General features: G+C 39.7%; 1 protein-coding gene and 1 long non-coding RNA gene across 2 annotated transcripts; one reads left to right on the forward strand and one right to left on the reverse strand.

The window, feature by feature from the left end:
* Positions 1-2,691, forward strand: LOC308100866. Its single transcript, XR_013934467.1, has 4 exons — positions 1-216; positions 1,008-1,137; positions 2,442-2,528; positions 2,631-2,691. It is a non-coding gene; the product is annotated as an uncharacterized lncRNA (long non-coding RNA).
* An 11,305-nt stretch (positions 2,692-13,996) lies between these two features.
* Positions 13,997-25,185, reverse strand: LOC308100092 (uncharacterized protein). Its single transcript, XM_080448992.1, has 10 exons — positions 25,140-25,185; positions 24,231-24,290; positions 23,824-24,090; positions 23,439-23,702; positions 21,944-21,994; positions 21,069-21,197; positions 20,552-20,632; positions 16,951-17,001; positions 16,441-16,494; positions 13,997-15,814 (listed from the first exon to the last, which is right to left on the reverse strand). Exons 1-10 carry the CDS (start codon positions 25,168-25,170, stop codon positions 15,804-15,806), a joined length of 999 nt encoding a protein of 332 aa, XP_080305118.1. The 5' UTR covers positions 25,171-25,185; the 3' UTR covers positions 13,997-15,803.
* Positions 25,186-27,715: the final 2,530 nt, after the last annotated feature.

The following is a 27,715-nucleotide window of genomic DNA, read 5'->3' on the forward strand; positions in this document are numbered from 1 at the left end:
ACTTGTTTTATTTCACTACAAAGTCTCATAAAGACACAATAACCCTCCTTCTGTAATGCAGCCAGTGGGGTGTGTGTTTAAGATGACGTTTTTCTTTTTATTTGCTGATTCAGATCAGTTCCTTTTAACAAGTAGCAAGAAAACAAAAGTAGTCAGTTATTAAAAAGATAACAAAGTGACACAACTGTGTGTAGTCTGAATGCAGTGGTGGAAAAAGTAAGAATATATTTTTTTACTTAAGTAAAAGTATCAATATTGTAATGCAGATACACTGTATACTCTGTTACAAGTAAAAGTCTGGTATTAAAAATGTACTTATAGTACCAAAAGTAGAAAGTAGGATACTCATTATGCAGAAATGTCCCGTTTCACAAGTTTTCAAACATATAAAACATCTTTTGAAAATAGCAGATCTACAAGCTCACAATGCGTCACGATGCAACACATTGTGAGCTTGTAGATCTGCTATTTTCAAATGGCCGAAATATATTATATAGGGCTGAAGTGGGTAATCTAAATCCATATGTAACTAGTAACTAAACGTTTTAAAATTATAATTGCCTCAGAGATGTAGTGGAGTAGAAGTAAAAGTATTGAACACTGGACATACTCCAGTAAAGTAAAATTACCTCAACATTGTACTTAAGTACAGTACTTGAGTAAATGCACTTAGTTACTTTACACCACTGTCTGAATGTTTATTTGGTGATATATTTCATTTCATTTTAGACAGATGAATTCAGTGATTCAGTGATTCTATCAGAATCAAGCATTCAATCAAATTGTGTATAAACAAGTACACATGATATATGGTCATGTATTTGCCTTTTTGCTTATGAAAAAACCTCAATCAATTAAATTGTCCATTTCACCAGTGTGACTGTCAGTAACGGGCTGTCTGATCAAACTATGAAATGGCATTAACGTGGAGATCATATTTTACCAGCATTGTTACCTAATTACATGCACATTGGTGTTTATTGTCCAAGGTTATTGTTTGAATCCAGGTGTGTCCCCTCATCCTGCACACCAGATCAGCGTGATATTGATTTTGAAGGGCAGCTGAGGACCTGGACAGCATGGACAGCACTGTTGGTCAGGAAGGCCGGCTCCCTCGTTTGGGCTACCCTGGGGAAGGTGAGCATAGTAGCGTGGAAGCTGGACACTATCATCGACAACACACACACACACACACAGATATAGTGGGGCCATAGAGCAGGATGGGAAATGATAGATTCATCTACTCCTTTGTCTTTTGCGCCGGTAGCCATGAAGATTTATAATGAGACATATGATGGTGGCTCTGCTCGTTCAGTAGTCTAATTAACTGTGAAGTAACAACAGTTCATTACACTAAGGACTCTTTCTGACATGGTTACTGTGTTCTTATTATTTATTTTGTCCTGCATGATGCAAGCTTTGTTGAGGGTGTATGTTGTCTGCTTTTGTTCTTCATTGATGGTGTTTCTTTTGACCGTGATGTCTTTTACCCTGCTGTATCTTCAGTACTTCAGTCACAGGGCAGCCCAACACATGCTCGCACACACACACACACACACCACTCAGCTGAGTCAAATGACTAATTGACATCACCAGCTGGATTGGAAGTGACTGTTCAATATTGTTGTGTTACATGTTGCCTCTGTGTACAAATTACATTTTTAAGTAACGCATAAGGACTGAAAGGGTTTTAAACATCTTTATTTATTGACACTGCGTGTAAGTTAAATTATGTGTTGGTCACCTGTCTCTCCTTTGCAGTGCTGGCAATCCTGTTGATTGGAAGGGGCCAAGCAATGTAGAGGAGGAGGGGTGTTTGTTCATAATTCTGTATTATGTTTTCTCTTATTTAATACTGTGAATGAATTGGCGCCGGGGAAACAGTTGAATTTGTTTGTAAATTCCTTTATGATTAATAGTAATTGTGTAAGATAATTCATGGGCTAGCCATGTTTGAGTTAATTGGGTTACCAATTACTGATTATGGTATGGTTGCCTCGCCTGTTTAAAAGGCATGCATGCTACTTGTGAAGGGAGTTCAGTTTGGCTTGAGCTTGAGGACAACGTCAGGGGAGAGCTGCCAGGGCCTTTGTGGAAGGTTTTTTGCCTGTTAACAGTAGCTTGAGTTCCTGATTTGTTGTTTTCCTTTTAGGTTAAGTTTTCAAGTGTTGATTTTTGTTTCCTATTCTTGAAACTTTGTTTTGGCCAGTCTTTCTTTTTTAAGTATTCTTGCCTGGGCTTGCACTGTGAAATCCTGCTCTGAATGTTTATAGGTAAATACAATTCCAAAAGAACTTCATTAGTGGACTTGTCTACTTTTTGGAGCCTTGTGCCATCGGCCAACCTTTCACAACTTTCTCTTGCCCTGTGACTGTATCTTAACTGCTGTACTGCCTCTGGTGGCCCCCGTGGATCAATAAAGGTTTTATCTTATCTTACAGTGACAACTGACCAGGCCAACGAACGTCACCGTGGTGCAGTCTGACTCCCCTATGTGTCTCTGTCTCTGATACACAGGATATGTGCAGGTAATAATCTGACCCTGCCCTTAATGTTTGTTAGGAAAATCATGAATATGTTATCAATGTGTTAATTTTCTTCTCTCCACTACTCCACTGTGTTGTGCAAAGAAGTACGTACTGTAGTGTTTGAAGTACACTGGAGAAGCTTGGTGATGGTGTCGTAACTGTCGCTCACCTAGGTAATTAAATCATGTGTAATCACTATTCATACTTAATTATTGGCTCATTGTTGTACCTTATCAGTGTACTTGACACATTTGCTCTTTATCCCATAGATATTTCCCATTTTCCCCACAGAGTGAAACTAGAGCCCAGTGGCAAAGCCAGCCCTAAACTGTGAACATCCAGCTATCTGCTAGAGTGGCTTTCAATGATGCTTTATTTTTTCAAGTACACAAGGTAAGTTGATGAGTAAGAGTCACTTTATTGTTAACAAAGGGAAGTCACACAGCTCGTAGTCATGATGCTTTTTTCCCCTTTATTTTGAGCACAAACCGACATTTCGACTACAGTCTTCTTCAGGGTTTTGAGTTCATACCTGAACATCAAAAGCTACAGTGATCAACACGTTGGTATAGTGACCATGTTTTTTTGTTTTTTGTTTTTTTGTTCGGTTTTGTCATCACTCTGGTCCAAGGACCAATAAGCTTTTGCCAACAGTACCTCCAGCCAACCATCCTTCACTTACTTTGGTACGGAACATGACAGCAAACTCACCAGGTTAGTATAACTACTTGTAACACTTATTTATCGACACTTGAGTTGTACCGATACCAGGATCGTAAAAGCTGCCGATACTGCTGCCGGTAGTATCGGTAAGTATGCCAGTCCTTGCCAATCCGACATCACATAATGTATCACATGATATGTCATTTACAGTAATCAATTATTTTGTATTTTGAAAGCTTCAGTTGATGTTGCACGACTGTTTTATACTCTTACTGTACTTTCATATTTTACTTTGCTATAACTGGTAGCTGCACTTTAACAATTATGAATAGGATTTTCACTTATTCCTAGATCAGTGGTTCTCAAACTTTTTTTAATTTCAAGGACCCCCATAACTCTGACAGAGTAGGGTCCATTTGGTTGGTGCATTCGGTTCCATTTGTACACTCTCAGAGTTACAGACCTGTAAGGGTCCATTTGGAACCCCCCCCCAAGGAACCCTGACAGTCCCTGGACCCCGCTTTGAGAGTCATTGTCCTATATGTTTTTTTTAATACTCACTGGGATCGGTACTCTGTATCGACTGGTACATCTTTAATCGACACACACATGAAGTAATAGGCTCTGTGCATTACTGATTACTGTAGTAAGGTGGTTCCAGACCCAAGAGATGACAGTCCTTTCATTCTTGAAGTCACCACTAGATGGCGCTGATGCAGCACTGCCGCCATCTGGAGTGACTACATAAGAGGGCAGCTCAGAACCTTGAACCTACACAGACAAAATGATGGAGAAATATAATACCAAGTGGAAATGTCCATTGTGGTGCTGTGTATTTTTGCATGCATATCATGCAAAGGTCATTTAAACTCGGTTAAGTTTAAATGGTTAACAGCTCATCTAGATGTCTAGTCTGCCTGTCACTTAGCAGAGACTGTGGGTTTTACTGCATTGTCTTAAGCCTTAAATGCATTCTCAAATGTCCAGTGTTAGGTATGCAGTTGTTTAGTCCTTTAGTAACAGTTGTATGTCATACATTGTCAGATAGATTTATTTTGCACAAAGCAGGAGGTCCCACAATAAATAGTGGCAATAACATTAGTGTGATCGCTTTAGCGATCCCACAATTATACTTGGTGTGATCCCCGGATTAGAACTTTTGTTTTTTTCCCGAAAAAAATCCCTATCCCTGCAGATATCTAAAAAGGTCCTGCCTAGCCAACCTATATGTCTGACTGAAGTTTTCAAAACTGTCAATATCCCCATATAGCAGGAGGTAGCTAAATCACAAATACAGAAACCATTGATGTACTAGATGTTATGCCGTTTTTGGAAGAATCTTGAAAGTGTGAGAACTACTGATTTCGAAGGCATTTGTAGATCAGCCTCAGGTCTTAATGGGTTAAATGTTACTGTAATGTGCACGCACACTGACATTCTGAATGAATGTTAATGTAAGTTCATATACACACATGCACACATACACAGTCAGTTCTGAAGAGAACAGATTTATCTGCAGTCTGAACGGTGTCACTGTAACAGACTGTTCCAAAAGCACATGCATGAACAGAGGAAAAACATGGGGGTGAAAGGTTGCTATTGAGCCAAGCAATTAACAGTGAATTTGTGTAATAAATTAAATTCTAAACTCAGAACTTTTAACCCATTAAGACTGGGAACGCATCTGTGCCATTTTAGATTTTGTTGGGCTATGAAAAAAATAGCAAATATACAAGATCTGCTATTTTTTAATCGTGAAAATTTGTGAGAATCTTTATGTATATATATATGTACATACACACACACACTCTTTAAAGCAAACATTTGTTACTCAAATCGTTGCTTCTGGGGATTCTTTAATGTATTCTAAATCTCGAACAGTTTTTTTTTTTAAACTTATGTTACTATAATATCAGTGGTGCTCAAAACGTTTTCATGTCAAGGACCCCAAAGATCATATGTATTTGGCGGATCCTCATCTCAAAATATGTTGTTCCAGGGACCCCCCCCCCCCCCAGAAGCAAAGATTTGAGTTAAAAAAAATTGCTTTAAAAAATATATATACAAAGATTTGCACATTTTCCACGATTTTTCAAAAAATAGCAGATCTACAAGCTCATAGTGCTACGAGCTTGTAGATCTGCTATTTTTCTAATAGCCAAACTGAAATTGATATCGGTTGGTATCAGTCTTGGCAAAATTTGTAAAAGCACTTATTTAACCTCTTTTAAAGGCCTGTCTTTGCACCTGGGAAGGAGCATGGCTGTGAGGAGATGAAGAGGTGTGTCCGCCATCACCAACCACATGCAGAACCTCCAGCACCACGGCCACCCCTTGAAGACACATTTACTGTAGACCAAGTGAGACGTTTACATGTCTGTCTACAGCATTTTAATAATGATACTGAAATCCTACATGTTAAACTGTCAAGAGTAGCCAAAATAACCACCTTTAGTCATTTTTATTTCATTGATTTTAGTGTTTTAGTTTTATTTAGACATCGTAGAAAGACAGGAATTAAAACAGTGTTATGTAAAACAAAAACAAAAAAAATAATGGTCAATATATGTGGCACATAGAAAAGTATGATTTGTACTGCAATGTGCAACAATTCCACCAAATGTACTAGTCACTTCTTTAGGAGCCAAACCTTCTCTGTTTCGGCTGCAGGAACCACTAGCCAAAACAGGAATTATGTCATTAGCTTCTGTATGCATTAACATCTCCACATAAAAAAAAGGAGGAGGCGGTGGCCTCCGCCGCATCCTGGGTCTGCGATGCCGCTGTCTTGTCGGTCTTGCTCGATCCTGGTCTCCATGTCGGTCTCCATGTCATTATCCTGCTGAGGGTCCATCTCCATGCCGTTCTGGCTGTCGTTTTCTCTGGGGTGTCCATGTCGGCGGCGGTCTCTGGTGGGTCTGAGTTGCCAGCCATGTCGACGGTCTGACTGGATCTGAACATTAATGGCATGCATCACGGTATTTATAGGGCACTCTAGGGAACAAATATATACACTTTGTGTGTGCAACTGAATGCAGAAGGCTCTTTTTTTATAATGGCGGGATGTATCGACTCTTCATGCATCCCTTTATTGTCAAACCAGAATCTTGGCCTCAGCAGCAGCGACCCTCTTAGCAGCCACGACTCTGCGTTTATGAGTCACCGTCTGATGATGCCTGGTACAGATCTTTCTTGCAGCACGACGTCTCGCCTTAGCCCGTAGAACAGCGGCACCTGCTACTGGAGGTGGAGTGGGCGCGGCGGAAAGGGTATAATATCATCGAGTGCATCAGACTCATGGGATCCTTAAGTTGCAAACCTCTGTCTCTTTAAAGCCAACTTATACATCAATATGCAGTGCTTTTGCTTGACAAAAATGACAACCGACTTTTTCAATTTGAAATACTTTTCTCTAACATTTTAAGTTGAAAGGGTTGTGCACCGATGTATAGCCTTAAGTCTTATAGTCGGGGTGCCATGAAACTACAACTACAGGGTATACAAAAACAAGGGATTTAAGGCGATGAACCAAGTTAACCCTATGACAGATTAGATTACCAGAACCAACAAAAACCTATTCAACACTTCGTTATATCAGCATGCATGTAGAGCAAATGCACGACGTGTGCTGGCATTATCAATACTTTACAAAAGTTACACTAAGGTATATTAAATGTAGGACCGCAGACCTCCATTTTTACGCTGTGATTGGTGCTGACAAACAGGCAGTGTTGCAATGCTGAATTGGAACGTGGTTGCACTGTATGTGTTCATGCATGCCGTGCAAGGCCGTGCAAGAGCACAAGATAATGACTTACGTTTTGCTGGTGGTTCATTGCTTTTGAATTCCCAGCTGATCTTGCCCTCGGCCTTGCACCTCGGACTGTCGGACCATCTCGGTGGCTGTCTCGGCGCCTTTCTTAACACATGTTCGAAATGATCCTGGTCTCCAGTTTACCTGCACAACAGATTCAATCATATCAGCCTACTGAGATTTTCAGCAAGCACCTAATGCACAGCAACCATAATACTCCTGCCATAGGCACATACCTCCTTGGCCAGCAGTTTGGCACTCTAGCACGCTGCTAGAGTCCTGACAAACTAGAAAATATGACTATATTACACCAGTCCTAAAATCTTTACATTGGCTACCAGTCCCCCAGAGAATTGATTTTAAAATGTTGTTACTTGTCTATAAATGTCTCTGTGGCTCTGGGCCCAGCTACATCGTAGGCATGCTGGAGCCATATGAACCTCCTAGAACCCTTAGGTCATCTGGGGCCCCCTGAAACGGTACCCTACAACCAAGAAGCCAAGATTCAATATTGATATATCATCTGTTTCATAACAGATGATATATCAAGACGGTACAAGTTGAGGGTGTACAACTCACTTTGCACATTGGACTTGAAAATCTTCCATCAAGCTAAACAATACATTTCAGGCGGATAAGTAATATAACACAAATTTAATTGGTAAAATGCGCTTTATAAAGTTAAGATAAGATAAGGAGTTCTTAACAAACATGAGGTTAAATTCGTTCTTCCGTTATGCCACAAAAATGTGGAATGCCCTACCAACACAGCCATCAAAAAGTGTGACTCCCTTACCCTCCTTCAAAACCACCATAAAAGAGCACCGGTCTGCAATTTGCAACTGGTCCTAGAAGTCTTCTAAGCTTGACACAAGAAATGATCCCCCACGCCCAATTGTTTAGTGTTGATGATTTCTTGTACGTTATTGTTTGTCTCTAAAAAAGGAGTAGTTCACCCAAAACATGTAATACAAATTGTAATCAATTACACACCCCATGAAGGCTTGAACACAGATTTGTTATGTTTTTGTCGCATTTCTAAGCCAATAATTTGATGACCGGGTGGCTACTCTTTGAGTCTGCCGGTCATCAAATTATTGGCTAAGGAATGCGACAAAAACGAAAAAATGTATACAAGGCTTCATGGGGTGTGTAATTACCGGTAGTAGAAAATAAATTTATTTTGGGGTGAACTACTCCTTTAAATGTCTTGATAAACGGAATACATAGGACCACAATGGAAACAAGCCCTTAGGGCTTTGTGTTTTCCTTAGCATCATTGTATAATCGTACCACTGTACTATTTGAAAACTGTTAATAAAGTATTCAATCATCAATCAACCCTGACCTTCAAGGGACACCATGACATAATACCCCCTTCTTGGGAGGAAGGGTAGGCACAAACACAGAACAGCCACTGCTGATAACAACTACAGCTCAGCTGGTGATATAAACCATAACATCGTCAGCAGATTCTCCTACGAACGACGTTCGTTTCTTGAAATCAAAAAACATGCCTGGATTTAATTGAGTTTTAATTGACAAAATATCAACAATATTTGGACGTTGGTTAGATCAATCCAATATATATGACATCAATGACATTATTTTTTGCATGTCGTTCCCTTATAAAGTATTTCTTTTTTTTTTTTCAAGTTTTTATTGATTTTTCAAATACAAACAAATATGGGTCAAATATATAGGTCTTGGCTTTCTTGCAACCGGCAGCCGACGTTCCAGGAACTGTGGGAATAAGTGCTCCAAGTTGGTTCATCCTTGATGATCAATGGTTAGCCATGTAATTCCTGACACCAGACATCTAATCCAGCATGCATGCCTCCAAACAAATGTACCTAAAACCAGGCTTTTTAAAGAGCTGCGATGATGAGCTTAGGTGTGTCTAATCAGCAATTCAGCGCATGTGTGCCCGTTAAGTACAGGCCTAAGCTCCACCCACTTAGTACTGGGCTGGAGGGGAATATTCTATAACCTTTATTTTAAACGGGTTGGTCTTGCTGAGGCTAAAAATCATTCACTGCTCTCTTTGCGTTATACAAAAAAGAATGCATATAAATAATTAATTAAATAAAATATCTGGAGTCCTTGGATCATGATGCAACTCACCAGATCAGGGTTTACCGCGATGGTGCTGCCGCCGGAGTCAGCAGAGTGTTCAGAGCAGTTGTCAGGATCCTCCTCAATGGTTTGGCGGGGAAAGGTCATGTCGCTCTGTACATCAGCAATTTTCGCTGAATGTTCGCCCCAGAATAGGGACGCTAGGGTTCCAGTTTTTACAGTTTTTGTGTTTTCACATTCATTGTGTTTATATATTATGTGAGATTGTTTTGTTGAACACATTTCCTGTGCATGGTTGGTGAATTATCAGCGGAAGACTTTTGAACCTCAGACTGTCATGTTTAAGATATAGTAGTCCACCTATTGAATAATATTTACAACTGATGATTCAGTGTATAGTTACCAGTAACCTCTGTTTTGTGTATCCTAGTGAACGAGCAAATACACAGTATGATTTTCAGTGTTAATTTAACAAATGGAACAGTGTTTTCAAACAACTCTTGTGTGGAACCAACAATATGTTTATTCTTGTGTGTAATTGTGTTTTTCTATGGACCTTGAGTCTGCAATAGACATTCATCCATATTGTTGTCGGGCAGAAACCTCCCATCGCCATATTTCATACATATATTAAAGCCTTACTTTGTCATATTACAGTGTCACATAAAAGTAGCAAAAATAGACAATCTACAAGCTTGTTGTGATCTTGTAGATCGATTGGCTTTAAAAATATATATATATAATTTTTTTTTAATGTTAATGTCTGGGTTTTATAAATATTGAACTAATGAAAAAGTGTTATGTACTTGTGATTTTGTTTAAATTTGCAAAATGCCTGTTTATTTAATGCTTTTATATACACGTCATTGTGCATGAAGCAAAATTATTGATCTATCTCATTTATGTCAAGATAAGTAAGAAAATAAAAGCTAGTGTCCGTAAACAAACATCTGTTCCCTGACATTCTCTTCCATAACTACCGTCTGTTCTTCTGACCAAATGAAGGCAAAAATAGGCTAAATACATGCATACATACTGTACATGCATGCTGTAAATTGAATTGTAAGGTTTGAGAACCACTGCTCTGCCCAGCCTACTGGAGTGAATACAGGATGGAACACATCATTTACAAAGAATTAACCAACTGGAAAACACATGGGAAAAAAACATGTGATATGTCATCTTTTATTTTCCTGGACCAATGATTTTACAAAGGTTGCAAGCAGTGTTGCCATGAGTGCTTATTATAAGCGACTTTGGGCTTATTTTTCTGTAAAGTTGCTTGTAAATATTGGTAGTTGTAGTTTTGGGTTTCTTTCTAAAGTGTAGTTGCTTATTTGTGCTTGCTAACAAAAAATTACAATATTTAAAGCAGTGGTTCTCAAATATGTTCATGTCATGGACCCCCAAATGTATTTGTCCCTAATCCCCATCTAAAGTTGTTTAGTGCCATGGAGCCCCATACCAGATGTGTGGTGTTAGAATGTTTTAAAAAAATGTTTATTTCAAGATTATATATATTTTTATAGCAGCTCTAGATGTACACAGTGTATACAGGTTTAAAGTGATCATGTGGCCTATTGTCGCTTCTTTTGGGCTTGTTTTCCTAGACCTGGTTGCTTATTTCTCTCACAAATGCCCACTAGGAACTGACATCTATGTCCTTAGGTTATTTACAGAGCCTTGAGCAGAGCTTCTCAAACTTTGTCAGACAAAGATCTCCAAACTCAATTGTATTTACTGTAGGACCCCCATTAGAAAATATTTTGTCAGGGACCCCCATAAGATTTGTGTTAAAAAGAAAAATCTAAAATAGCTGATCTACAAGCTCACAATGCATCGTATCGGGATGCGCTGTAGATGAGCTTGTAGATCAGCTATTTTCAAGCCAAAGTATAAAATACTTATTTTGATGCTATATTAACCCGTTTTGCTGGGGACCCCCTGGAAGCCCCTCAAGGACTCCACCTGGAGAACCAACTGGCCTTGAGCAGTTCCTGGAAGTTGAAAGTAAACAGCACAGTGGATCTGCAGCAGAACAGACCGTTTATGATACACTTTTAAAAGGTAAGACGTTTAAGCAATGCTACACTCCGCCTACTGGCCCTTTTTGGTTTGGACAAACTGGTCTGTCACTATGTACAAAGAAAAGAGACCACACTCAATATTCCACATACAGAGACTATCCCGTGGTAGTGGTCGAATGCAAATGAGGGAACACTTTATATATACTTTCTGTATGTAACACCTCTAACAGACTTAATCTTCCTCAAGTTAGGTAAATAATCGAATAAACGAGATTCAAGCAAGTTTTCAATCAATTTAATATAACAATAAATGGACACATTTCTTTAATTGACTTTTTTGATAATCGACTAGTCTGATTAAACACAGTATTCAGGCCCGTAATTTCATCTTTTTAGGGGCAAGGCCATTTGGTCTTGTAAATGTTTTGAGGGCACAAAGGCCACATGCCAGGACAGCAAGGCCATCAAATAAAACAATGATATTAAGTCCACTGAAATAATGAAATTTAGGCGTTAAGAACACATTTGTAATTACCATATTATTTGACGTAATTAAAACAAATTACTAGTAATATCTGTACAAACTCCTGGAAAGGAGTTTGTACAAATGTTCATACTCAGTCACTGGACTGGTTTGAAGATGGGGACTCAGGAGGAGTTAAAAATTCAGAATCTCAACAAAAGGCAATGATGTCTAATAAAAAACACATTGACAGTGAAATAGATTGATCCGTAATTCTGTACTTTGTATGATGACCTTATATCCTGTAACTGTTGGCCCAACCGCGTGTGCATGATTAGTGCATGTTCTGTTTGTCATGTACGTGGCGTCTCAGAAGTCACATAGTGTAGACTGTCTGAGTTGCCTTTGTGCCTAACAATTTTTGAACATCCTTTTTGTCACCCTTTTTGTCACCTTTTCTGCATTCTACGCTCTTGTAAGGGCCTAGTTCAGTTGTGCGTGTCTTTCTCTGACCACAAACGCTTCACGTCTTGTTCTACAGAAGCAGGATGTAGTCTCTGTGAAGACATGCATGGAAGAGACAGAGGAGAAAGTGGTGAAATCAGCTGGGGCAGCATGGACGGGGCATCAAGGGCCTCAGGGCAGAAGGAAATTGCTTAAAAATAGCCAATGCTGGTAGATCACTAGGCCTACCTGTGAACTGATGTACATGATTTCTGTCCATGATTTCTAACATTCCTTTTCAAACAATGCTCTCTGTTGCTCTGAATGAAACACTGAGCGGACGCAATGCATTCAGTACCTAATAAACTGAATCTCATTGACTTCAATGCATTGTTGTGCTCAAGTACAATTTTGAGGTATTTTTACTTTACTGGATTATTTGTCCTTAACTGTTGGCCCAACAGTGTGTGCATGATTAATGCATGTTCTGTTTGTCACATAAGCGGTGTCTCAGAAGTCACCGCGCATGTGACACATAGACACATAGTCTGAGTTGCCTTTGCATCTTCTGTTTGTCATGTACGTGGCGTCTCAGAAGTCACATAGTGTAGACTGTGAGTTGCCTTTGCGCCTAACTATTTTTGATCATCCTTTTTGTCACCCTTTTTGTCACCTTTTCTGCCATCTACGCTCTTGTAAGGGCGTAGTTCAGCTCTATGTGTCTTTGTCTGACCACAAACGGTTCACGTCCTGTTCTACAGAAACAGGATGTAGTCTCAGTTAAGGGTAGGGTAAGTGATACTTTTAGTTTTTGTGTTAAACGGTTAAAGTACTATATTCTGATAGTAATCATTGCTACAGAGCGTTCTTTCGGTCACAGGGGTCTCTCCAGCTCTTTAGTAAACAGAATATAAATACATTTTCAGGTAGGTGACAACATTTAAGCCAATCAGGAGAGAGCACTGAAAATGCATTTTCTGTTTAATAAGGAGCTGGAGAGACATGGAGACTCCTGTTACTGAACAAACACTCTATAGCAATGAGTACTATCAGAATATAGAGCTATTTAACACTCATTTTAACCAAAGTAAATCACATACCCTACCTTTAAGTGTAAAGACTACAGGAAAGAGACAGAGAAGAAAACATTTAAATCAGCTGGGGCAGCATGGACAGGGCATCAAGGCCACTGTGGCCTCAGGGCAGATCATATTTTGAAGGGCAGAAGGCCAAACTGAGGGGCAACGGCGGCCATGAAATTCCAGCCCTGTCTGTATTACATCGTTGCGGTCAGATAGAAACCTCTTACCTCTGTGTTTTTTCGTAAATTAACGCCCTACTTGATCATACTACAGCGTCACACAAAAGCATCAAAAGTAGCAGATAGATCTGCTACTTTTGTTATTTTTGAATTTGAATCCTGAAAAATAACAGTTTTGGACATAATGAGGTTTCCACAATATGTTGTTGTAAAGTGGTGACATGCAACAATATCCAATGCTAGTATATCTGCTATTTTCATTTGAAGTCATATGGCCCAGCCCTAGATTGAAGCCTCAAGGCAGTTCTTCAATCTTTTGTCGACAAATAGTGACATTACTGATATTTCTGTAACAATGTCCACAGATGATGTTTTTTGACAACAAGGTATGATATCCAAGACATGGCATTGAACCAGGGATGTTGTGTTTGTTTTTCTGGCTGGCACTCTAGCCACTATACAATGACAACATTCCAGTTTATGGTATGCTATGTTCTTCTTGACACATAATAACATACCATTAGGCTATATCATTTTCACAACACAGTACTTCATGGCAATTTATTTTAATTGTGTATTATAGTGCTCTTATCTAGTTTTTATATATAGCTCTATGGGTCTGACTGAGACATTAACTAGTCCCTGTTGTTTCCTCAGCCAAACCAGAACCACTGAGATGGCTGCGCGCTACGGTGAGTGTAGAATGTACCCAAACACAGATGAGGCAGCTAAAAAAAACTGTTTATTTAACAAAGAACACTTCCAAAAACAGGGCAAGATAAAAAACAATTTTCATAGACAAGTACAAAGCTAGGCATGTCAAGACTTAAGCAAAACAGAGATTGTAGACAACAACAAGTTGGACTGGTCTTACAACTCTGATGCACTCTACAGCAAGGGAAGGAGCAGGCTGTTCTTCCTGAGAAGGCTCAGAGCTTTTGGTGTGTGCAACAGGATGCTGCAGATGTTCTACCAGTCTGTTATGGCCAGTGTTCTCTTCTTTGGAATTACGTGCTGGGGGGGGGGGCAGCAGAGCGGGTGACACTAACAACCTAAACAAGCTGACGAGGAAGGCGGGCTCCGTCGTGGGGACCTCACTGGAGGGGGTGGAGGAGGTGGCTAAAGTGCGTACAGTGAGGAAGCTGGACGCCATCATGGAAAACCCTTCCCACCCCCTACACCTGGATATAGTGGGACATCTGAGCAGGAGAGGAAACAACAGATTCACCTACACGAGGTGGAACTGTATGAGACTTGGCATGTCCTTTGTTCCAGTCGCTATGAGGATTTACATACAACGAGACACACGTTTTCGCTCTGCCAGGTCACATAACTTAGAATAAAAGATGACACTTTAGGGTTTGGATATTATACTTGACACTGTCACTTTTCTTTTGACACAGACTTTTTGTTTGTTTGGGGCGGGATACTGTGAGGACACTGTAACCTGGTGGTGTTGTTGTTTTTCTGCATAGTGCAGGATAGTTGTATATGTGTATACTTTTGTATACTGTTATTGATGGTGCTACTAATTGTTATTTCTTACCTTTGTATTGCTTTTTATTTTCCTTACTATGTACCTGTAACTTTGTAACTAACTACTGTGCTGCCTCTGGGCGACTGAAATTCCCCCACGGTAGGTAGGTAGGTAGGTAGGTACGTAGGTAGGTAGGTAGGTAGGTAGGTACGTACAGTGGTGGGAAAAGTACTTACAGTACATGTTTTACTTAAGTAAAAGTATCAATACTGCAATGTAGAAATACTCTGTTACATGTAAAAGTCCGGAATTCAAAATTTACTTGAGTAAAAGTACAAAAGTATTGGTATCAAAATGTACTTAAAGTACCAAAAGTAAAAGAACTAACATTTTTGAAAATAGCAGATCTGCAAGCTCACAACGCGCCACATCGCATTGTGAGCTTGCAGATCGGCTATTTAAAAAAAAGCCTAGGGCTAAAGTGGTTAATGTATGTTTTATAATATAATAATTTATATCTGCAAAGTACCTAATAACTAAAGTTTTCAAATAATTGTAGTGGAGTAAAAGTATAAACAATTGGAAATACTCCAGTAAAGCACAAATACGTCAAAGTACAGTACTTGAGTAAATCTACTTAGTTACTTTACACCACTGGGTACGTACTTACCTACGTACGTAGTATGTACGTACCTGCCTACCTATCTATCTATCTATGTCTCATTGTCCTCACGAACATCAAACAGTGAACACATGTTCACACTGAGGATTGGAGCAGAGCAAAGTATTTGTGGTTTTCCACTGAAGCAGGATGCAACATCTATACCAGTGAGCTCAAACAGACTTTGTTTTCATAGAAATGTTTAAGTGCTGTGGTTAACAGAGGTGTTTCGATACCACAAAAAATATCCACTTCCTCAGAGCTGCTTGTTCTAAAACTCACAAAGGTGTGATGTTGGTGGCAGTGGAGGGGAGGATCAAAAGATCATGGTGGAGGTGGAGGGGGTATGTGTGTGTCCTGGTGTTGTGAACTCGTCCTCTCTTCTTCACTCAAACATCTCCTGTAATACATTAAAACAATAAAACACAAACTGTAACATTATAAAGATTGGCCAGCATTGACACAAAGTGGGCAGAGATTATGGGCCCTATCTTGCACGCCACCTTACCCCTTATGCCTTAACTTATTAGCTATATTTTACTATTTTGAAAAACCATTTAAAATAGTTCAACTAGCCGATCTACATCGACACGTTGTGAGCTTGTAGATCGGCTATTTGAACTATGGCAAAAAAGTGTAGGGGTAAGAAGTTGAGGGCCCCAACTTTTCTCCCCTGCCTGTGTGTGTGTATGTGTGTATGTGTGCCTGCCTGTCTGCCTGCGAGCAGCTAATCTCGGACACCATTGGACAGATCGACGTGAAACTTTGCGCACACACTCTCAGCAGGCCAAGGAAGAACCTCTGCCACAACGTTTTAAAATCGGCCTCATGGTGACGCGATAACAGGCCACTTCACGTCTTCTATCATCTTCATCTTCAAGTCTTCAGTTGTCATAGATGATCAAAACAACAGACGTCTATGTATATCTATAACGTATGACTCCATATCTGGGCCCGTTTTCAGCCCCATCTGACCCCCATTAAAAAAATTCAAGTCAAATATTTGAAAACATTTTTATGACTGACCTGTGTTTATCTTCACAGTGGAGTACATGTCTTCTTGTCCTTCATAGGTCTGGTCTGGAAGAAACAAAAGAAACAGCAAGTGTCACTCTCACATCATCATACTCTGTCGTCACTCTGTCTGTCTGTACTACAGCTAAGTGGGAGATAAGACACAGTTTCTGGAGCAATGGATGTAGCAAAAATGATCATGTTAGCTAAATCATTGTTTTATGTTGCATCTGTGTGGAGGTACTGTACTTCCTAAGCCTACTGGCAGTGTGCACAAGAGCAATTTCAAAGTATATCATAACTGAGATCAGATTATAGTAAACTACATGTACTATGCAACTGGAACGGTGCTGAGTCGGCACCAGTAGTCCACTGGTGACAGCGCTCGGCCAGAGCCTGATGATCAGCAGTATGAAAAGTTATCCTTTCATGTAAACCAGGATGATCCCTAAACCCAGATAACAACCTATTCTCCCTTCATATAAACACAGCATATACTGTACTGTGTTCATTGTGACTGACCTGTGTTTGTCTTCACAGTGGAGTACATGACTTGTTCTTCAGAGGTTTGGTCTGGATAGAAACAAAAGAGACAGCAAGTGCTAAAACATTTGACACATGGAAACAACAAGTAAACAACAGAATAAGTGTGTGATCAGAGTATTATTGTTTATGAGAGTGATCTCAGAGTATTATTGTTTATGAGAGTGATCTCAGAGTATTATTGTTTATGAGAGTGATCTCAGAGTATTATTGTTTATGAGAGTGATCTCAGAGTATTATTGTTTATGAGAGTGATCTCAGAGTATTATTGTTTATGAGAGTGATCTCAGGCCCAATTCCAATGTCCCGCTAAAAACCCTGAAGCCCTGAACCCTAAAGCTGGCTCCAGACCAATCCTAATCGGCCCGATTTTGGGCCGAATTGGCTTCGGGAAGCGTCGGCCAGTCGGTTAGGGGTCCGTCGGGGGGTCCGTCGGGACCTTTTCGGCCGACCCAGAGCCGACCGAACATGTTCAGCTTTTTAGCCGACTGGTAGCGCAGTGGCAGTGACAACAGAGGGCTGTCGGTGTTGCCAGATTATGTGAGAGAAACAAGCGACCATGTCTAAGAAAACCTACATTCACTGTTTCTCGTGAGGGAGAGGGGGAGAGAAAGAGGGGGGAGAAAGAGAGAGAGAGAGGGAAAGAGAGAGAGGAAGGGAGAGAGGGGAGAGAAAGAGAAAGAGAGAGGGGAGGAAGACAGAGAGAAAGAGGGTGGGAGAAAGTGGGTGAGAGAGAGGGAGATACCAGGAGCGAGGGAGAGAGAGGAACGGAGAAAGCGGGAGGGAGAAAGAAAGGGAGAGAGACGGAGAGAGAAACGGAGGGAGGGAGAAAGAGGGAGGTAAAAAGCGGCAGAGGGAGAAGGAAAGAAAGAGAGAGGGAGAGACAGAGGGAGAGAAAAAAGGGAGAGTGAAAGATTGAGAGAGAAAGAGCGAGGCAGAGATTGAGGAGACGGAAAGAGGGAGAGAGAGAACGAGCAATTAAGTGAATTGCTTTCACCTGCTGCTGCTGCTGCTGTGCGGAGTGTGCTACAGGGCATATCTCCGCCAAGCCTGGGTGACCTACCCAGGCTCATGAAATTCATATTCAGGCATAGTAGCCAATTAGAATGAAATGTGCAAAAACGGACTCATATACTGATACAGAACCATATATTGACTATATATTATGGCTGTCGGGTGGAAATCTTGTATGTTCCTTTTTTATTATTATTTAAAAACCATTTAAAATCGTGAAAATAGCCAATCTACAAGCTGTAATTATTAATAATTAAGAAATACTATATTTTAAAGAGTGAAAAATCAACTAAAGTCATCATTAGTGCAAGTTCATTCACATTTCATTTGAATGAAAATAACTTGTGGGTAAAATACATTCTGTGAATCTAATGTGATTAATGTGACCCCTACTTCAGTCAGTGAAGTCCAGGGCTGAATGTGACATATTGAGACCTATATAACTAAATATTGGTCATTTGCCAACACATTATTTTGTGAAATAAATGGGTAATATTTCACAGATAGTTATACTATTCTTATAATATATTAAAATACAATCATCCTTAACCTTCAAGTTAAATGCATTATTTCCGTGGACTTAAAAATAATTTTTGGACTTAAAAATCTTTATTATTTTTTTGGATGGCCTTCCTGCCCTGGCAGGAAGGCCGGGCAGGGCCTTTGTGCCCTCCAAAAAATTACAACACCAAAGGCCAAGTGGCCTTGCCCCTAAAATGACGAAATTCCAGGCTTGAATGCAATAGATGTACTCTGAGTCTGTTACAAGTAAAAGTCCGGAATTCAACATTTACTTGAGTAAAAGTACTAAAGTATTGGTATAAAAATGTACTTAAAGTACCAAAAGTAAAAGTACAAAAATGTTTGAAAATAGCAGATCTACAAGCTCAGAACGCGTGCATCGCAACACGTTGTGAGCTTGTAGATCTGCTATTTTCAAATAGCTTATAGGTATAAAATAGGGCTAAAGTGGTTAATGTATGTTTCATAATGATTTATATCTGCAAAGTAACTAGTAACTAAACATTTCAAATAATTGTTGTGGAGTACAAGTATAGACAATTGGAAATACTCCAGTAAAGTAAAAGTACCTCAAAATTGTACTTAAGTACAGTACTTGAGTAAATGTACTAGTTACTTTACACCACTGCACGTCAGTGAAGAAAAAACGCTGGGAACATCCCTAAGTGGCTTTGCAGGGAAACAAGCCCAAAGTCGCTTATAATAAGCAGACCTGGCAACGCTGGCAGGCTAAAAGTCAAATTAGCACATGAATGGCCAGTCGGCTGACAGACTTAAATGGCAACTTTTGCCAACCGAATACCAGTCTGTTGCAGTCTGGAGTAGTCTGCAATAGTCTGGACGAGTCTGTTTGGTGCGGAGTTGCCTTAACAGACTTAAAGGGATACTTCACTTTCGGGCCGGGGACACATTTAAAAAAAATATTAAAAATAAATGAAAAAAGTTATGGAAAATTCATGGCCCCCTCACACATTAGTAGGACACTCTAATGCGTGAGGGGGCCATGAATTTTCCATAACTTTTTTCATTTATTTTTAATATATTTTTTAAATGTGTCGGCGGCCCGGAAGTGAAGTATCCCTTTAAGTGACGTGAGCTGGTACAGTAAGTGCATGAGGGTGAGAGGCTGCAAGGCCTCCAAATGGTATAAACTATAAAAGAAATGGGACAGCACTTTGAAGATGATCACTTTTAAAACTCTTACTGTCCTTATTTACAATCAGTACAACCCATTAAGATTCTACAAATGCCTTCTAAATCAGTAGTTCTCACACTTAAGATTTTTAAAAAATGTTCAAAAATAGCAGATGTACAAGCTTAAGGCACAAAGTGACACTCTGTGAGCATGTATAATATCTGCTATTTTTGAATAGCTAACGCTAAAATCTAAAATGACACAGATGCTTTCCCGATTTGAATGGTTAAAGGCTGTGATATTCTTTTTATATTCTGCTAGTTTTAATTTGTGTTTAGTTTAGGGTTTGGAATATTCATTTAAAAATGTATTTCCATATTCTGTATATATATTTACTTTGCCCATTTCTTATCTTGTGTCCCTTATTTTAATAAATATATCTCCTCCGCTCCGTCTCTTTGAGAGCGGTGAGAAAGCACTTTTTGTTTGTTGACATTCTAAACACAATGCATGACTAATTTGCATACTTAAAGGGACATGTCACTTTCAAATAAAATGAACAATAAAAAAAAAGAAAAATCACACACCTCTCACGCATTAGGACATTCTAATGTGAGAGGGGGGCGTGATTTTCCATTACTTTTTTCATTAATAAAATATATATTTTTTTAATGTTTATTTTATTTGAAAGTGAAATATCCCTTTAATGATTGACGTTTGGAGGATTCCCCTGGTAACGGTATGAGCTATGGGTAATTCCCTTAGGCAACGTCTGCATCACAGCTGACTTACAGAAAGGGTACATAAAGGGCTCTGTCAGAGCTTTCACTGACGATTTCAAATGGCACAACTCTCAAGCCCTCAGAGTCAGAAGTCAGTGAGTCTGTAAGGGACGTTGTGTTACTCTACCTCTCCTCTTCCGGTGTTGAGCTTCCTGTGTCACTCTCTCAGCATAGGTCACATCTAGGTCGCGTCTGTCTGTCCTACAGCCTGCAGCACACAAACACTCTACATCAGAACATAATTATAAATGACAATAAATGTGTATGTTTTGAATAGATTGACTTTATCAATCAGATTCAGATCAGAGACAGGTGTCTGGAAGTAAGGACGACAGAGTTCAAACCTTCATCCTTGGGGATAAACCCCGGAAATTATCAGAGACAGGAGGAGAGTTCAAACCTACAGTATAGGTTTGAACTCTGTCGTCAGAAAGCCAGAGACTGTATTTCTTTATACTGTAGGTTTGAACTCTGTCGTGTCGTCCATACTTACAGCCACGCCTCTGATCTTTTCAGGGTTTATACCCAAGGATAAAGCCAGAGACTGTATTTCTTTATACAGAGATGCTTGAAGTTGTCTCAAAAGGCACAAGGAATAGTTGCATCACATCCTGCAGAATCTTACAGCTAAATACCATACATACCATTGTACTTCTTCCAGAGACACAGGCCCAGAATCACAGGCAGGAATATGGTGACTCCAGCAAACATCAGAGGGTAGACACATGTTGGGAGAGAGGGAGAGGGACGGTTGTCTGTGGAGGTCGGAGAATCTGAAGCAGAATGAGACACATATTCCTCTTAAACACATATTTTAAGAGAAGTGAATACATTTGTATGTCAATATTACTCTTAAACACATCTATTTTAAATGTCAGAGAGAGAGAGAGAGAGAGAGAGAGAGAGACCCTCTTCTAGACTTTATTTGTCTTTTTCCCTCATCAAGGGTTTTTTACTTGGAAGTTTTTTCCTTGTCTGATTGAGGGTCTATGGACAGTGGATGTTTGTTTACTTTGTATCGTACATTTCAAAGTACATCATAACTGAGAGTGGATTATAGTAAACTATCTAATAATATCTAATCATATCTAATAATATCTAATAATAATATCTAATAATCAGTATTGTGAATTTGTACTTCCATGTACTGATGTTCTCATGTCTTACTAAATAAAGTACATCAATCAATCAATCAATCTGTATGCAACTGGAACGGTGCTGAGTCTGGGCTTCACAGCGCTCAGCCAGATTCTGATGATCAGCAGTATGAAAAGTTATCTTTTCATGTAAACCTGGATGATCCCTTAAACCCTGAACACAACATATTCTCCCTTCATATAACCACAGCATATTCACCTGTTTCCTAGGCTGTGTGTTTTCCACTTCCTGTCGATTTGATCCAATGAAATCCAATGAAACTGGTCAGATGACCAATGATATCCAATGAAATCGACAGGAAGTGGAAAACACACAGCCTAGGAAACAGGTGAATACAGTATACTGTGTTCATTAGACAGACCTGTGTTTGTCTTCACAGTGGAGTACATGTCTTGTTCTTTAGAGGTCTGGTCTGGAAAAAAACAAGAGACAGCAAGTGTTAAAACATTTGACACATGGAAACAACAAGTAAACAACAGAATAAGTGTGTGATCAGAGTATTATTGTTTATGAGAGTGATCTCAGGCCCAATTCCAATGTCCCCCTAAACCCTGAACCCGAGGGTACCAGCATTGCACAAAGAGAGACAGACAGACAGACAGACAGACAGACAGACAGACAGACAGACAGACAGACAGATTGCTTGAGTTTATCATAACAAGGGCAGTCATATCAACCTGATCAATGGGGCTGATATATTCCTGCCCTTGTTTGGATAAACTCAGGCAACGACAAATCCTGGGTGACAATTTGTTTATCACGTTATTTATTCACAAAGGTAATGAGAAAATAGCATTTGATCAACAGTTTAATTTAACCCTCTCAGTCCTGTGGGAATGTTCTAGATTAGTCAAGCTTGACCCACCATCTTGTCTCACTCACTGCTCTGTGACAATTGCACAGAATATCACATGCCATGGTATTGTTTTGTTGTTTTTTCAGTTGAATCTTTGTTATCGTTGTTATTGCTGCTACAATGTTGAGGAAATGTTAACTCTTGTGTACTCATATATAAGATGTAACAATACAAATTGTGACTCTTGATAACTTATTACTGTAAGGATGCACACTACCAGAAGAAAATATATAATGAAATAAAATAAATTATAGTTCTCCATCAGTTTCATCTTTGTTTGACGGTGAGTTCTTAGAGCACACTTCACCCATTTTCAACCTTATCTATATATAATTGGTCCTCACTAATGCTCATTATAAGATGGCACCGTTTCTGTCTGACTGTGTTTCACAGTGGGCTGTGGATAGTTCAGAAACCTGCATAACAATGACATAATCAGTAGTTATACCAAACAAGATTATTATTACATTTATTATTATTATTATTATTATTATTATTATTATTATTATTATTATTATTATTATTATTATTATTATTATTATGAATGCAAATACAATGGTTTCTATTTCAGCATGCTAACTTTCTAGGAAGAGAAAGGCTGTAGTTTCCATTAGCTTTTATTCCCCACCGATGTCATTGGTAGGCAGGTTGCTGAACTGTCCACAGCCCACCTGTGAGATGTTGAGTGTCGTGAAAGCATAATACTAACCATCCAACTGCAGGACAAGCAAACTCTTCTCTCTGTGCCGTCCAAAACCCAAAACAAACCTCCTTAAGGGCCAAGAGTGCAAAAAGCCCAGACCACCAATTTCAGGCACTTCTTGTACTAGTTCACCCATAGAGAAGCCAGTTCTGTTCTACCCACACTACTGATTTGATTCCATTCATATGGAATCATATCAGCCCTATAGGGGTTATACAGCAGCTGACCAATGAAAACAACCTCTCACTCCTTCAATCACTCCTCATATAGTCTGTGTTTGTGATACAATCATCTCACCTGTCACATCCATCCAGCTCTCTGGTGACTCTCCACGGCCAGAGATGTGACACTTGTATAATCCTTCATCAGACCTGTTAACACTGTGGATGGTCATCTGTCCTGTAGACTCAGTCCTGATGAGGGATCCATCTTTATAGAAATCAGCTGGGAGGAGCTCAGAGGATGGTTTAAGAGTTGTCTTGTTTTTGTACCAGCAGTGCAGAGTGACATCACTTCCTTCCATCACAGGAAGTACAGGGCTCCCCAGGATCACATCTCCACCTGAACAATGATAACATCAGAATCGAAGAACATTTGACTGAGGTGACATGATGAGGTTGTAACGTGAAAGAATCTTTAATAGACAGCTGAATAAATCTGAACAAAGACTTGCTTAACATACCAGTCACAGTGATATTAACAGTGTTACTCTTCCCCTTTGAAGACTCACACCAGTAAAGTCCACTGTCTACTTTGACTTGCATGGGCCCGAGAAGACATCCTGTGTTGTTGTTCTTCTTCCCCCAGTCACCACACTCTGAGGTGGTGTTTTTGATGTTGGTCTTCTTCACTCTCCAGACAGTAGAGTTAGACTGTCTGTCCTCACAGCTCAGTAAGACACGCTCACTTTTAAAGAACTGAGCTCTGTCAGGACTGAGTCTGAGAGAGTCTGTGGGGCAGAAATCCAGAAGAAAGTTGATTTCATGTATGTTAAAATCAAAACTATATTTCTTGTTACAGTTCCCATTTTCATTGATAGTTGTGGATAATGTAAACACGTGGTGGTCAGTAGAAGACAATCAGACTTACCTCTCATAACATCACCACGTCTTGGAACTTCTGCTGAGACACTCACCATGGAAATAGCCACTATGAGAGAGAGGGAGTTTTCAGAATCAGAATTATTTTGTATGTTTGCACATAATGTTGCATTACACTAAATAATGATGGTATCATAACATTTACGAATATAATACAGTATACACAAATGCACAAAAACAAAGATAAATTGTTCAGCATGTTTCATACACAGAGGCAATTCAAAGTGCTTTCCATAAGACATAAGACATAAAAGGAATTTAAAAGAATAACAGAGGAAAATAATGTTTTTTTGCGGAGAAAAACCCAGAATACATAAGGTATTCCAAATCACCAAAGTGTCCCTTTAATATGCATAATTTGAACCCCAACATATAAACCCTGATCAGTTGTAGTAGTGAAGAACATTTTTTTCATCTTGTCCTTGTGAGGACAATTTATCCTCATAAAGGTAAAAGGAAATGAACGAACACACACGCACACACACAATGGTGCGACAGCCGACAGCAGCGCTAACAACACAGCAGAGCTCCAGACCCTGATGCTGGACAGGAGGGAGTGGAGGGCAGCGATTCAGGAGTCCTGAGTTGGTGTCGGCTAGACCACACCATCGCATCACATCAATGTTGATTGTCATTAAGTGTCATAGAGTGCGACTCAGTGTTGGTGACTTGGACTCGAACATTGGAGGAAACAAGACTTGACTCTGGATCTAGTGACTTAACTACAATCTGACAGTGATGAGTGTCATACTGTAAGTATCAGTCAATGTATGAATGTGTGAGTGTTCCATGAACAGACACCTTTGTGTGTGGTGTACCTTTGTGTTCCATGAAAACATGCACACACTCACCATGAAATAAGTGAATACAATAATTGTTGTATTGTGTTTGTACTCACAGGCTAGAAGGTAGAGTGATGTTTGCTCCATGCTGCGTTGCTGCTCACTGACTGACATACTGTTATGACAGAGTCACTGACAGACTGATGTCTCCTCCTCCTACTGTTGTAAAGGGGGCTGTACTGAAGGAAGTGGTCTACTGCTGAGTTTCCTTGAAGTGTGAGCTCATTTAGAACATTCTTTGGAAAAATACCCACAAATAGTCGAATATACATTTCATATTGTTAATACGTGGGCCGAACTCTATTGTCTGTCCATAGACACAGTGTTAATTTTGACAGCAAATTCTTATTTAGTCTTTTGAATTACACACCATTTAGTTTTAGTCCTCTGAAATTGTTCAGTGAGAAAGAAAGAAAGAAAGAAAGAAAGAAAGAAAGAATACAGTACATAAGGTGCATGGTAGCTGAATGGTGTTGCAGATTAAACTTTTTCATAGATTTCTTAGACAGTTTCATAGACTTTGACAGCACTATCATGTAGTATGTTGGATTAATGTGTATTTTCAGACATTTAACCACTTGAACCGTCAATACTTAGTCTGCTCTTTTTTTCCCTCTACACCAAACCTCTTTGCCAAAAATAGCAGATCTACAAGCTAATGAGCTTGTAGATCTGCTATTTTTGGCAGTTCCTCTCAGAATAGGGATGCTAGGGTTCAAGTGGTTAATGTAAAAAACATGATCTCTCAACCCAAGTTTTTCAGAAAACTCTTAGGATTTAGAACAGGGATTTAAAAAAAAATAGCAGATCAAGCTCACATCTGCTATTTTTTGAATATTCTAAAAAAAATATAACACAAATTTTCTCTTCTGGGGGTCCCTGGCAAAAAAATGTCAGATGGGGGCCCGTGGCCAAATACATAATGTATCATTTTGGGGGTGGTTGACATGAAAACGTTAAACTGATTTATACTGATTTGTAGAATGTGTCTCATGCAGGTCTTAATGGGTTAAGGCAGGGTTGAGGCAGTTAAAAAGCAGTAGATATAATAACTAGGGCAGTCAAAATCATGAACTTTTAGTTGACGATTAATTGTAATACAAATAATTGTGATTAATGATTTAATACTCTCTTGGTATTGAACATTGGAACACAAATACAAATTACATTCCGTTTGCCTTTTATTATTCGAAATCAAACATTGCACGGAGCAGACAAACTTGCCTTGAATACTGAACAGGTATAGGTACATATAGCATAAAGAAGTAGCCGATATGCACATGAGGGTTGGACACAAGGTGCAAAAAGTAGCAGCTATGAGGTTAACGTAAAGTGCAGTAAACTAACTAGTCTTGACAACTTGACACACACACACACACACACACACAAAGAAAGAATACAGCATGCAGCTGGTTAGCTCCATTAAGAACCTCTCACTCCACTATACAGCTCCGAGATGAGGTTCTATGTGGATGTCACCCAGAATTGGTGGAACGGCCGCAAAGGCTCCGCTGTTTACCCTTTTGTCAACATCGTATCCCAAAACGAATGGTAGATTCCTCACCGCACAGATGTTTAAGGTTTGGTCCGGAGCATAATATTTTGGGTCCGGAGCGAAACTACCCGTTTAAATCGCTTATTTAGTCAGCCTGTGGCCATATTTTCCATTGTAGCCAAACCGAGAGCAGTACTGGCAGCGGACGTAGGGGGGTTATCCGGGTTGAACAACCACTAAGAACCTCATCTCGGAGCTGTATAGCAGAGTGAGAGGTTCTTAATGGAGCTAGCAGCTGGTAATAATATGACTTTCAGTAATTTATTCTTGTTTTTCAAGATAAAGCGGCATCTATTAGAGTGAACAGCTCTCATCCCTTGTAGCTTCATTGGAGCAGAGAGACAGACCAATGCAGCAGGAAGGTGGAGTAGATATCATGAATTTCAGACCTCAGAGATGTCATTCATTGGGCTGGACTATGAAGAAGATTGGTGGGGGGGGATAAGAAGAGTGAACTGTATCAGAACTCAACCGTTAACTATAATGTGGTGATAATAATGTGGTGATTGATTGATTGATTTAAAATGGCACTGAGGTAAATTGACAGCAGGAATTAAAACATGACACAAACTGTACCTGAACTAATCGACAGCTGAAATTTCTGGCGCTCAGTGGTGCAAGGGTAAATGACCTGTCCACCACCAGAGTGCCTCCAGTTTGGCTGAGTGTCATAAATGCAGAACTGCCCGAGTTCGGGGGAGGATGTTGCTGTACGTACTCCTATGGGCTGGGATGGAGACTGTCAGTAGGAAATGTTGAATGGGAGGAGTAGGATGGAGGCCCTACATCCTTCCAGTGGGGGCATCAGTGGAAACACAGAAATGTGTGTGTTTCATATATGTAAGGGTTCTAATTATTTTATTATTCACTGTTACATTGCAATGCACTGACATACATTCATCCAGTACAGATCCTGCTTTGGAGGAGACCTCTCTGCCACCGATTGGTTAGGCACCTTCAGACCAGCTGGACCTATCACAGAAGGCGGCCTCCTATTTAAGAGCTGTCACCAGCTATGTAATTTGGCAGTGTGTTAGTTAGTTGCTAAAAGTTTAGTAACACTCCGTTCTTGTGAAC

The sequence above is a fragment of the Gymnoscopelus braueri genome (assembly GCF_963280865.1).
Source record: "Gymnoscopelus braueri genome assembly, chromosome: 14".
Taxonomy (NCBI): domain Eukaryota; kingdom Metazoa; phylum Chordata; class Actinopteri; order Myctophiformes; family Myctophidae; genus Gymnoscopelus; species Gymnoscopelus braueri.

What these genes read in the sequence shown, in the direction of transcription:
- LOC308100092 (XM_080448992.1), bottom strand. Translation starts at nt 25,170, where the DNA reads ATGGAGCAAACATCACTCTACCTTCTAGCCT. An exon ending in ACGTGGTGATGTTATGAGAG is followed by an intron (nt 24,091 to 24,230) that starts GTAAGTCTGATT and finishes TCTGCCCCACAG; the next exon opens with ACTCTCTCAGACTCAGTCCT. An exon ending in TGTTAATATCACTGTGACTG is followed by an intron (nt 23,703 to 23,823) that starts GTATGTTAAGCA and finishes ATCATTGTTCAG; the next exon opens with GTGGAGATGTGATCCTGGGG.